This window comes from Kogia breviceps, chromosome 3 (assembly GCF_026419965.1).
Source record: "Kogia breviceps isolate mKogBre1 chromosome 3, mKogBre1 haplotype 1, whole genome shotgun sequence".
Classification (NCBI taxonomy): domain Eukaryota; kingdom Metazoa; phylum Chordata; class Mammalia; order Artiodactyla; family Physeteridae; genus Kogia; species Kogia breviceps.
Window position 1 is genome coordinate 41,686,216 of NC_081312.1, and position 13,295 is coordinate 41,699,510.

The 13,295-nt window shown below is 42.6% G+C and overlaps 1 protein-coding gene across 2 annotated transcripts in view; it reads left to right on the plus strand.

Moving 5' to 3' along the window:
* The window catches only part of RTN1 (reticulon 1), a 240,355-nt gene that overhangs the window by 91,680 nt on the left and 135,380 nt on the right, over positions 1–13,295 (plus strand). For both annotated transcript variants that reach the window (XM_067028402.1, XM_059059704.2), the window contains exon 2: positions 6,823–7,590. In XM_067028402.1, coding sequence (XP_066884503.1) covers positions 6,823–7,590 — 768 coding nt within the window. The remainder of the gene's footprint in view (positions 1–6,822; positions 7,591–13,295) is intronic.

The window sequence follows — 13,295 nt, forward strand, 5'->3', positions numbered from 1 at the left end:
TGCATCTCGGCACTTGGCAGCTTTATGCTTTACAAGACCCTGCTGAGAACTGTCAGAGAAACTTAGACAGTGGTTTGCTGCTGGGCCAGGTTTTTCCCTCTAACAGAATTTTCTGCTAAAGTGAAAACTCCACAGGCAATGCAAGCCCTGGCTCTTCATAGTGGGGGAGAAACTCAAAACTTGCTGAATCATTTTTTATTAAGCATTAATTTTGCAATCCCGACAGCTAAATCTGTTATTCTGGCAGGCAAGCTTTAAATAAGGCAGTGAGTTGGGGAAAGAGAGAGTACTTACTCATAAACCCCGAGCATGTCATCAGCATTGGCTCCAAGTCTTGTGCTAGGGAATGCAGGCTCATCTTTTCCTTTTTACTCAATTAACTAATCACATAGATAAATTTTTAAAGAATGGATGTACCTGAATTTCTCAGTACCCATTTGTCATGTTAAATAACAGGGTACTTAATTTTAGAAGAGAATGTTTTCTAAGTGGCACAGAGGCTCCTGGAGCCTCCCTGGCATATCCATCCCTCATAGATGACTCTGTTGTCAGATGTATCACAGCCTCCATACCGTGGGCCTGCTGATTTCTTAGCATTTAGAAAAGATGAGTGGGAGTTTCAGGGAAAAAGCCTCACTGCCTAACCTCTGTGCAGGCTACTACCATCCATCACATAGGCAGTCTAAGGGCAAATGATTCTGGGAAAAGTGAATGCAGATTCACTTCAGGTCACTGTTTCTGGCCTTTAATTCTTGAATTTTAACATGCATCTCTCACTCTACTTCTACTGTCATTCCAGTTTTTTATATGCTCCCCCCCTTTAAAAAATATTTCTCAAATTAATGGAACTATTGTCCCCTATACCTGTTAGTGTTGACCCTATTCAAACAATAATTGGTGTTTTGTTTTTATTTTTTATTTTTATTTTTTATTTTTTATTTTTTTGTGGTAGGTGGGCCTCTCACTGTTGTGGCCTCTCCCGTTGAGGAGCACAGGCTCTGGACGCGCAGGCTCAGCGGCCATGGCTCACGGGCCCAGCCGCTCCGCGGCACGTGGGATCTTCCCAGACCGGGGCATGAACCCATGTCGCCTGCATCGGCAGGCGGACTCTCAACCACTGCGCCACCAGGGAAGCCCTGTTTTTATTTTTAATCCAGATGTTTATCTAATGGAGCACATCTACCTCTGTGCTCAGAAAACCTTTTCATATAATCATTCTTTCTTTCTGGCATTCTCAATGTTTCCATTTTAGTGCAGTGAGAGGGTCTTTACTGAGTTACAGAAGTATCATCTTAAACCATAGACCCCTTATCTCCACCCTGAGGAGTCAGAATGAGCTCCGTCCACAAAGGAGAAACCTCATCTGTGGGCACTGAACGCTTGCCTTCCTTTTCTATTGTCTTGGTAAATTTCAACATATCGTACTAAAGTCAGTCATCACCACGTTCATGACAGACAGGATCCATCAGTTGTATCACTAGAAAGTACTTAATACCCAACCACCTGCTCATGGAGCTGTGCAGAGAACCCTGGCCTTGCACTCTTGGGACTTCAGCATCTACAGCAGACCCCAGAGGGCAGCATGAGTGTGGACTGGCTATATTTAACTCCTCTGGCCCAAACGACCCTGATCACATGTCACTAGATAGGATAAAGTACCAAATGGACAGATGGTATATATTGCAAATGCTGGTGTCCTCCCTGCGAAATAGAGGTAATCATAAAATCCACAACTCTCATTTACTGAGTGTGTGTACTCTGTGCCAGGAGTAGAGCTAAGTGCATAATCTCATTTAATCCCTATAACAGCCCAATAAGATGGGAACTATTATTGCCCCCATTTTAAAACTGAATAAACGAGTCTCAGAGAGGCTACCTTGCCCAGAGTCTCACAACTGATAGTAGTAGAGCCAGAATACAAACCTAAGCTGTAGGCTAGCAATTCAATGAGCTTGATTCGGTAAGGATAAATCAGAGTCAATGAGGATTGTAGGATTGAAACTTTCCTTGAGAAAAGTCAAACTGTCTTCAGCTAGTCATCATTCCTTAGTATTGCCAAAGAAATTTAAAAAATAAAATAAAATACCCACCATTTAGGAGACTATTGAATTTGTCTAGCTCACGATTAGCATTTCTGATCTAGGACATTGGTGAATAGAAAAGCCTGATTTTATCAGCACATATGATTTAATGGCAATAGTTTTAGCTTATTTTCATTCTTCCATTTAGCTTTTGACTAGAAATAGTGACCTATGGCTCCTTCAGCTTTTATTATAAGTACTTTCCTAAAAAGTTACTTGTAAAATGAAAATTTGAAAATCAATCCCATTTTAAATTTGCTGTGCCCTCCTGTCCAGCCACCTCCTGAGAGGGCACATGTGAGTCCACACATTGACTCTCAATGTACATCTGCCTCCACATGAATCAGGTTTCTAGATGGCCAAGGCAATAATAGCCAGAGAGAATGAGGAAATCAGATGTTCCCAGGAATCCTTGCTTATATAAAGAAAGTAGTAATTTCTAGTCTAGACAAGGAAAGCCCTTTTATTTAGTGGATTTGTATCTAACAATGTAACAATATTGGTTCCTGCCTGGGGCAACTGGCTTATGCTGTCTGCCTCAGTCCCCTCAGCTGCTAGCTCTGCAGGAAGCGCTGACAAGGATTAATTGGCTTTCCTGAGCCTTGAGGCTCAGTTCTGCTTCCCATTTCCAGTGATCCCACAGGACTCTGCTCTCACATAATTTATGTCTACAAGGACTTCCTGTTTTCAAGAGTTTTATCTAACAGGCCCTCTGTAATGTATACACATTTTCAAATTCAATAACTTCGTACCTTGAGAATCTTTCAGGATATTTAGCTCAATTTAAGAAAGGGGACATGACCACATTTAGACTATTTAGATTATTTGTTGCTTTTATGAGGGTACTTACATGGTCCCATTTAAAATGTGTGATTTACACAAATGGCTTTGTTCCTCTTCCTCTACTTGGTGTAGTATTTGTAGAGTGTGACAAAGGAGTCCTTCCAATTTTATGCTGGATTTTCTGAGCAAGAGGAAGCTAGTAAGATAAGGATTTCAGGGGTGAGAGTTCTTCCCAATAACTGATTCTATTTATAGTCTCTCAAGTAATACAGATGTAATCTAGAGTCTATTCCCTCAATTATTACCATATATCTGGCAAGCTCTGTGGTATCACCTCAGGGAAAACTATATCGATTCCATTGTACAGGCAAAGAAGAAGTAAAGGAAGCTGTGTCCCACTATGGTGGCAGCCAGTTGGTATAAAAATCATAGAGAGTTGGAAGAGACTTCCGCTGTTGTCCCATCCAACTTTCTACCAAATGCTGGTTCCTGCCTAGATAGATTCTGGGCCTCTCTCTATCTGCCTGCCCACTATGATCATAACAGTCTTGTTCCTGGGATTCAGCTCCATCCCATTGTTGGATAACTTGAATTCTGGATAGTTCTTTCACATAATAGATTAAAAACATCCTCTTTGTAACTTGCATCAATTAGTTTGTTCTGCATAGAATGCCTACTCATTGATTGATTGGTCCATTCATTCATTTATTCATTTTGTATTGGGTGCCTACTGTGTACAATATAGTGTGCAAGACATGAGCCTCAGACTCCAGGAACTGACAGGTTGGCAGGAGATGATGTAGACATATAGAAGTCATGTGTCATGCATGTGACACAAGCAATATAATTAAGTGCTACAGGATAGGGGAGGGAGAAAAATAGGATGGAGTCAGGTCTTGACAGGTGTGGTCAGCAAATTCATCTTGGAGTGGGTAGCATTTAAAGCTGTTTTTCTTTAATGGCTTGAGGTCAAAGGTGGAGATTTGGATGTGGAGATTGTAAGGATTAAGTGTTGGAGAAGTGATGGGTAGTTTTCATTAACCAGAGCTGAGAGTTTGAATTGGAGAGTGAAAGGGCTAGAAAGACTGGTAGAGCGAGTGTGACATTGTGAAGGGCTTTCTATGCCTGGAGTAGAGGGTAAGTGAGAGGAATAGTGGAGACAGGGCTGTGGCCAGGTGGCATTCACATCATTCATGTCTCTCAAATGGTAGGCTGCAGAGTTTAAGGATTATTCAGTGAGGCAAGGCAGAGCCCTGGGGCCAGTTGCTGAATAGGTGACAGTTGTGTTTAGTGTGATAACTGGTGGCAGGAGACAGTGGGCTGCAGGGCTATAATGGTCAGGAGTCCTGTGGTGGCCCCTGCAATAGAAGCATTGACTGAAAGTTAAATGATAATGACTGTGACACAGCCCTGGAAACTATCTACTGTGTCTTCCCCAAGAGAGCATCCCCTCCCCCACTCCCCAGACTATTTATATCCAGTGGCAACCCCCTCCTTACTTTCTGGTGAACCATTTCTTATTAACATGTGGAAGTGGTTCCAGGTAATTGTGGTAGAGAATCCCAGGATCCAAATGTCTGTAGTAAAATATCTCTGCATTGATTTCCCTGCCTCCAGTGAGATCTACATGTAGGCTAAGCCCATATAATGATAAATATCCTTTAGGATAATGGTGTGTGTGCACACATGGATTTAAGTTTAATAGCTTTTCTTTGGTAGTCTATGTATGGAAGGCAATAAGACCCATCGTTACTACTATTCCTTTTGTTATTGAGTTTGTTTTTGTTTTTGTCTAACTTGAAAAGCGGGGCTGCCATATACAAAGGAAGTATAACTAGAAGACTAGCTGAAGTCTACAGATTTAAACTGGCCTGTTGCTCACAAAATTAGGCTACTTGCTGAATAAAGTGAATGTCACATGCAATTTAGGGGTATGTTCCAACTTGTCTTCTCACACATTGTGTTATTTATGCTTTATTCTAAACTTCAAAATTACCTTCTTTAATTTTGCAAATATTTATTTAGTACCTACCATGTGCCTGGCCCTATCCTAGGTTTTGGGCTACATTAATGAACAAAATAGTCAAAGATTCTTGCCCTCATGGAACATACCTAGCAAGTGGCAGGGGGGAGGCAATCATTAAATAAGTAATGAATAAGTAAGTTAATTATATGGTATACTAGAAGGAGACAAGTGCTACAGGAAAAAGAAAAAGTAGAGAAAAGTAGGAAGGGACAAGGTTGCTTGGGAGTGTAGGATGAGTTGTAGTTTGAGATAGAGTGGTCAGGGTCACCTTCCTTAAGAAGGTGACATTTGAGGAAGACTTGGTGGTGAGTGGATTAGGTATGCAGGTAAAATGCAGGTATCTGGATGAAGAGAATTCCTAGGAAAGAAAGCAGCTCCTGCAATGGTGCTGAGGCAGAAGAGTGCTAGAAGTGAAGAGGCTCTGTGCTTTTCCATTCCCCTTAGAATAACAGTGGCTCATGTAACCAAGGAGAAAGCTAGGAAAAGAAAATAGCTAAGTTTATTTGTAATAAAACTGATTCAAAATTACTTAAAAAAAAAACTTCACCAACTGATTTAAGGAAGTACAAAGGGCACTAGGCAAGGTTTTCTGACTACTAGACTGACTACTAGACTGCTTGAGTCTGAATCCTGACTCCGCCACTTCTTGCCTGTGCGATCTTTGGTGTGTCATTCAGCCCTTCTGTTCCTCAGTTTCCTCATCTGTCGAATGAGACTAATTATAATACCTAACTTCTAGGATTGCTTTGATGATTAAATGAGTCAATATTAATAAAAAGCTTGGTACTCTGACACATAGCAAGATTCAAATATTAGCTATTAATATTATTATGTTACTGTTACTACCTGTTGCTTTTATGAGTTGGTGCCCTACTCTGGAATATTCTTTGAGTGTGTCTTAAGGGCTGAATATGTGTGTATGTGTGATCTCTTGAGAGTGTGGGGCTTAATTTAAATAATTAGTTTTAAAGAATTAGGTAAAATCCTGCTTCTTAGCACATGATATGGCCTCAATGAATGTTAGTTTTCTTCCCCTCTGGCAGTATTTTCCAGCACAGAAAAATAATACAGGGTTTCCTTCTTCTGCTTGCTGTTAATGAATTTTTTGGCTCGTTTATGAATAAAATGAAGGCCTGGTGAAAGCATTCTATAGACTCAAACTTGGAAACTTACTTTGCCCTTAGAAACCCACCGAGAAATTCCCAGTGGGTCATTTTGAATATCATTGGAAGGCAAAGGGTGAGTAGTGGTGGGGAATTGAAAAGAAAAACAAAATGAGGGGAAAACTGAAGAAAGAGGGAAGCACTCCATTAAGGGGATACTACTTTGGGATGAGGCCACCAGAAAACTGGGAGTTTCTTTCCCTGAGGACCTTTAGCAAGAGAAGGGATGGCATCAATCCAGGTAGGGCAGGAGTCCCTGAATGAAAGGGCTGGACCAGAGAGGGTTCTTGAGCCTTTTCCCAGCTTGTTGAGTCTCCAAGAGCAACCATTCTCCCTAGTGGACTATCCTATTGTTGTATTTACACACCTGAATTTGCCTATATTTCCACCCCTGTTTAAAGAGTCATTAATACTTTAGATAAAAGAAGGCTTCTGTTGAATAATACCAAGTAAGAATCACTGTATATCACTGTATAAGAATCACTGTATCACTCAACCAGATGTTGAGAATCAATTTTCTAGTCCTCTGGGGTCTGTCCCCAACATCTCTGGATGTGGCAGCTTATGTGATCTGCTGCCAGAAAAATACCAGTGCTTGGGGCTATCAGGGAGACAAGGCAAAGCAACATGAGAGTGGTCCGAAGGAACTCTGAGGTCTTGAGGAGAAAGGATGCTGTGTCTGCATGGGCCAGGGTGGGTGGTGGGTTAGGCTGGAGAGAGAACTGGAGCCAGGCACCCCCTCACTGTCTGCTGCCGTTTTGATTCACAGGTGCAGCAGATGTCTCCAGGGCCATGGATCATACCTTTTCAACAGCAGCAAAAGATGGGGAAGGAGTGTGTTACACATCTCTGATTTCTGACATCTGTTACCCACCTCGGGAGGATTCTACATATTTCACTGGAATTCTTCAGAAGGAAAACAGCCACATCACTACTTCAGAGAGCCCTGAGGAGTTGCGTACCCCTGGACCCTCCTTACCAGATGTGCCTGGGACGGAGCCTCGTGGCTTATTTAGTTCTGATTCTGGAATAGAAATGACTCCTGCAGAGTCCACTGAAGTGAACAAGATCTTAGCAGACCCCCTGGACCAGATGAAAGCAGAAGCCTGTAAATACATTGACATAACTAGGCCAGAAGAGGTGAAATATCAGGAGCAACGTCACCCCAAGTTGGAAGAGAAAGACTTGGACTTTAAGGACACTGACATCTCAACAAAATCCAAAGAGGCCCGTGAAGCAGAGAAACCATCTCCTGTGGAGGGAAAAATCCTCAAGGACCATTTATTTGAAGAATCAACGTTTGAACCATATGTGGATGATATCTCTGAAGAACAGCACAGTGCTTCTCTGATCACTGCCCCTGTCAAAATCACGCTGACTGAGATCGAGCCTTCTGTTGAAACTACTACCCCAGAGAAGACCCCCGAGAAGCAAGATATCTGCCTGAAACCAAGTCCTGACACAGTCCCCACAGTCACCGTCTCAGAGCCTGAAGATGACAGCCCAGGATCCGTCACTCCTCCGTCTTCTGGAACAGGTAAGGCAACGGGTGTTCCCTGCCTTGGGAAAACCCAGCATATGGAAATCTGAACATTAAGGAGTGAAGATTTGCATGCAAAATACTTAAATCTCAATTTAACTGATTTAATTAACATATAACTTTTTCAGTCTTGTGCCCATTCTGCAAATGTTGACATCTGGGATTTTTTTAGAGTCCTGTCAGATTTGCTTTGTAAAATATTTCTTTCTTCATTTGAGGGAAGAGGTAAAGATATCACACTGGGAACATTAAAATCCTCCTGTGGCTTTACTCTTCAGAGCAGAGAAGGAGATGCTGCCAGCTTCTAGGTTAGCTCTCCTCCCTGACCTCTGGGCATCGTGGAGAGTACCTTGACTGTTCTTCCCAGACCAGGTGGGCCACCTTGGACAGAGCATTGAACATTCCTGGCCCCAAATCCAAGTCTGAACAATGAAGGGGGTTAGGGTAGACGTTAGAGTCTTTTTTTGGGGTGGGGGGAATGGGCAGTGGCAGGAAACCTAAACAAAGGGTACTCCTCCCCTCCCCCTTCAATCCCAGCACATCATTTTCATCTTTTTAGTTTATTGAAGTTCTGTATACAATTTTATTTTTTAAACTAAAGATCCTATTTGGTTAGAATTTTAAAAGTTCAGAATTCACCAGCCTATGATGTTTTTCAACCTGACCCTTCTACTCTGACTCAAGGCGGGGTGTTGTTAAACCACATCGAGGGCTTCCCTGGTGGCACAGTGGTTGAGAGTCCACCTGCCGATGCAGGGGACATGGGTTCGTGCCCCGGTCTGGGAAGATCCCACATGCTGCGGAGCGGCTGGGCCCGTGAGCCATGGCCGCTGAGCCTGCACGTCCAGAGCCTGTGCTCCGCAACGGGAGAGGCCACAACAGTGAGAGGTCCGCGTACCGAGGAAAAAAAAAAAAAAAAAACTTAAACCACATCGAAACCCCTCTCAAACACAAAGGGGACCTCCCATACCCTAATGAAAGGCCAGAGTGGTAGCTAGAGCTTCCCCATTCCACCCTGTGCCACCATCCTGGGTAGTAGAAGTGGAGCCTTTTTATCTCCATCACTCTCAAACCCTCATGAGGCATCAGGATGAAGAGGATAATGAGAGATCCTTGAATCGTCCCCTGCCTCCAGTGGCTGGAATTCTGACCCCACCCCAAAGAAATTTACAAACCTTTTTGATTTACAAAAAGCAATTTTCAAAAGAATAGATATAGGTATATGTATAACTGAATCACTTTGCTGTACACCTGAAACTAGCACAAAACTGTTCATCAACGACACTCCAATATAAAATAAAATGTTTAAAACAAAGCAATTTTCAGCACCTCAGGTAAAAGAGCTTCTACTGAACTCTTAGATCTAAACCCTTACAGTTAGGAGTGACTGCTCTAAATCCTGATGATGCAGTAAGTCCAACTGTTAGAACAGAGAGGGTTTAATGGAAGTCCCTCCTGTCTTATTTCCCTAAAGATTTTAGCATCAATTCCTCCCCTCCCCAGCCTTACCTCAGACTCATTCAGCTGTAAACTCACTGCACCAAGTTCCTGATTTTCAAATTCATCCATTCACTCAACACACACTTTCTTTTGGCCGGGCACTCGAATAGGCCCTGGTGATGCTGGAGTTTAAAAGCAAAAAAAAAGCAGTCCCTGCCTTCCAGTGGGACAGATGACCAGGGAAATAGTCACACTCAAGTGTGACTTATCCCAACTGACAGCAGGAGGTAGGGACATATCTGAGTCTCAAAGCCTCCTTGTGGTTTTTCTGGCAATGCATGTAAAACCCTTCAATTATCCCATGACATAAAGATACTGACACTCTGAAGATACAAACTACATTATAAGCTATGTTTACAGAACTCCAGGGTTGTCTGGTGGTCAGTACAGAAGAACTTTGGCCAGTCTTCAGGAAGAGTGAAGTGACCCCATACGTTTTGGTCCATTTATATGACACATGCCTCATGAGAAAATTATAGTTTACAAAGCTGATGGTAAAGACTTGATACAGGATTCATTAATTAGGAGGGAATTTTTTTCTTTTCTTCAGTAGTCACGACCCATTGGGGTTCAGGAGCATCTTCAAGAGAAAACAAAACCGGATTTGGCTCTCATGATCTTGGAGTTTTATGATCTGTTGGTGGCCATTTGACAGCAAGGGGTTAGGGCAGTGGTTTTGTCTGCAGTTGTTTCAAATAAACATTCTAAGTTAAGGTTTATTCCAGAAAGAGAAAGTCCCCTGTTGCCTTACACAGTTATCTCCCATGTTCAGCTCCTCTCTCCACACACATCCCACACCATAACACCTGAGTCACATGAGAACACGTAAGAATAAAATTAATGGGAGGACTCAGTTTGTCATTGAGGCTTTTCTCCTTGTCTTTTTTATCCCAAGAGGTTACCCTAACCCCCTCCCCATCTTGTGAGCCCCTGGTACCATGTGACACTGTGCCCATAGACACTGGAGGATTTGGGCTTTATTACGTCTGTTGGGTCTTGATTCACTCTGCTATTTCCTGTGCTGACAGGTAAGACAAACAAAGAATTACATATAATCCTACATAGAAACTGAGGAAAAGGAAAGCATCCTAAAGAAAAGGAATTCAGTTTATCATTGTTTAATAAATAAGGAATTATCAACTGACTCTGGGGAATAATCCTAATTATGTGAATTATGAATCCGAAGAAGATCTAATTTAGAACAGTTTTAGCCGCAGACCCTAAAGCTTAAGCAAGGAGTCTAATATACTTTCTTCAATTCCAGTAGATTATTACATTTTGTAACTTTCTTCAACATACTTAATTATTTTCATCATATTAAATAATATACCATGAGGTACGGAGGTAAAAATTCTTACAGCTTTAATGTTGAAAGTTTCTTCTAAGCAAAGATCAGTCATGAATACAAGTGAAGTATTTTAGGAAAATATAGTAAGTGCCCTGATGCACCAGACCACTGGCTCATCGGCAGCATGTTGTTTCTGACACAGACACCTAGAAGGATATTATGGTGGTCATGGATGTTCTTTGAGGTGTTACCCTCAGAAAGGACAATAATCAAGAGGCCATCATAAAACCACACCAGCGTCCCTTAAAAAGAAATAAGCAATAAAAAGTAAATCAGTTTAAACTCTGAAAACTACTGTCGCTGTTTCCTTGCATTGATGAGGTCTGTGATTCTCCTACCCATTTTGAAAATTTATTCTTTTATTCAGAAATACTTATTGAGTGACTTCAATGTGTCAGACATGTGCTAGGCACCAGAGACATTGCAGTAAACAAGATATGTAAAGTCCCTGCCCTCATGGAGCTTATTTGCTAGTGGGAGAAGTCAATAAAAGGAAGCACATAAATAAATAGTGTAATTTCATGGAGTGTGAATACTGTGAAGAGTGATAGAATGTTGGGTGTGAGAGGGTCAAGTATGGCCTCTCTGAGGTGACATGTGATCTGAGATTTGAATGAGAAGAAGCCCACAATTCAGAGAGGGGTTAAGAGAGGCCCCAGGTGCAGAGGACAACTAATACATAGACCCCAAGGCTGTATTATTTGGTAACTGAAAGATGGTCGAAAGGAGCAAGGGAGGAGTATGGCATAGAACAGAATTGGAGAGGTAGACAGGGCCCCGATCATTCAGGGCTTCACACGCGAGGATAAAGAATTTGAATTTTGTTCCAAATGCAATGGGAAAGCATTGGAGGGTTTTAATCTGGGAAGTGATGCCATTCATTCATTCATCCTTTCAGTTAACAAATATGTAGACCATTTACTCCATACCAGGTATTGCTGCATCACTGCTGGGGATACAGTGGTGAAACATAACAAGGTTACTGCATGCCTGGAGTTTGCATTCTAATTGAGAAGACTTACATACAAATAAATAATAATGTAATATCAGGTCGTTATAATGGTTACGAAGAAAAATAAAGCAAGACAGAATGTAAGAGGGTGATGGGGTGGCCATGAGGAAATGCATTTCCCTGCTGATGGTTTTCAGCAGAGACCTGAATGGGGTGAGAGAGCAAGCCATATAGATACCTGAGGAAGAGATGCCAGGCTGAGGAGACAGCCAGTGCAGAGGCCGGGAGCTAGGAATGTCCTGTGTGTTCCAGGAGCAGCTAGAAGGTCAGTGTGACTGCAGTGGGGAGAAGGAAGGGAAGAGCTGCAGCATCAGATTTCTGTTTTCAAAACATCCTTCTGGAAGATGAGTGGAGAATGAGCCGGGAGCAAAGGGGAGGCCTGAATGGCAGCATTGTTCATGGTTGTTCACTGGCATCTGTGACTTGGTAGACTGGCCCATGTTCACCTTCCATTTTATCAATCTGAATTATATCATTCATAATTATCAGCAGCAGCAAACACATCTCCCCATGTGGGGTGGTTCTAACCTTCTCAGTTTCTATATTCTATTTAATTATTTTCAATGACTGTTTCTAGCTTTGCTGTGTCAGACCTGACACATAACTAGTTTCTTAGCTAGAGGCTCGTAAGTTTTTAACAAGGGTAGGAAAACCTCTGTTTTGTTCTAAATTTTCTCCTGATTCCTCCTAGCACTTTGTTAAACTTTTACTTCACTTTAAGAATGTAGGGCAATGTCTACACTATATACTTGAGTCCCCTTTCACTCATAATAAAGATGATTTTTTTTTAAGTAGTAATTTTACTTAACCAAGATGAAACTTTTAAGGCCCTTTCCTCCCAAACCACAGCTGTCTAATACCATCCTTCCTCTTGAGTAAATAAAGCAATATCCTTGAGCCTTATTTTCTGAATGCTCTAACACAGTGGTTTTCAGCTAGAGGTAGGGTTACCGGATACAAATACCAATATTTCATGGGACATACTTACACTAAAAAAATTCATTGTTTATCAGAGATGCCTATTTAACTGGGTATCCTATATTTTTATTTGCTAGCTAAATCTGCCATCCCTAACTGGAGGTGATCTTTAGAATCACCCTTAGAGTTACAAAATGCAGATTCCTGGGCCCCATTCAGACTTACTTCTACTAAGTCAAAATTTCTGAGGACAGTTTTGTTTTTGTTTTTTGTGGTACGCGGCCCTCTCACTGCTGTGGCCTCTCCCGTTGTGGAGCACAGGTTCCAGACGCGCAGGCTCAGCGGCCATGGCTCACTGGCCCAGCCGCTCTGCGGCATGTGGGATCCTCCCGGACCAGGGCAAGAACATGCGTCCGCTGCATCGGCAGGCGGACTCTCAACCACTGCGCCACCAGGGAAGCCCCTGAGGGCAGTTTTGAGCCATACACCTGATTAAGAACCACTGTTCTAAAGATCTGAGGTAGTCCTCACATGAGCTCTGTTTGCTGCGTACCTCCTGTGTGCCAGGCATTGCACTAGGTGCTGGGGATATGATAGTGAACAAACACCTTGGCTGCCCTTTGCTCTCATGATGCTTTCAGTCTGGGGTCAGGGAGAGTGGGGGAGAGTGAAGAGACAGATGTTAATGAAATCATCACATAGACATACAGAGCCACCCAGGGGCACCCGGTTGTGCAGAATGAGTGGGCACCACTCTGTCTCCTGAATGATGCAGCATCAGGCCGGTTTGCACACAAGGCAGACTACCCTGCATGGGTCACCTGTGGTCCTCTTAGCCCAAGAGCCTGCCTGCCTGCCTGCTTCGTGGTGTCCTAGGAATGTTGTACAAGTAGGAGTTTGGTCAGTCCTAGCAGTTTGTATGGT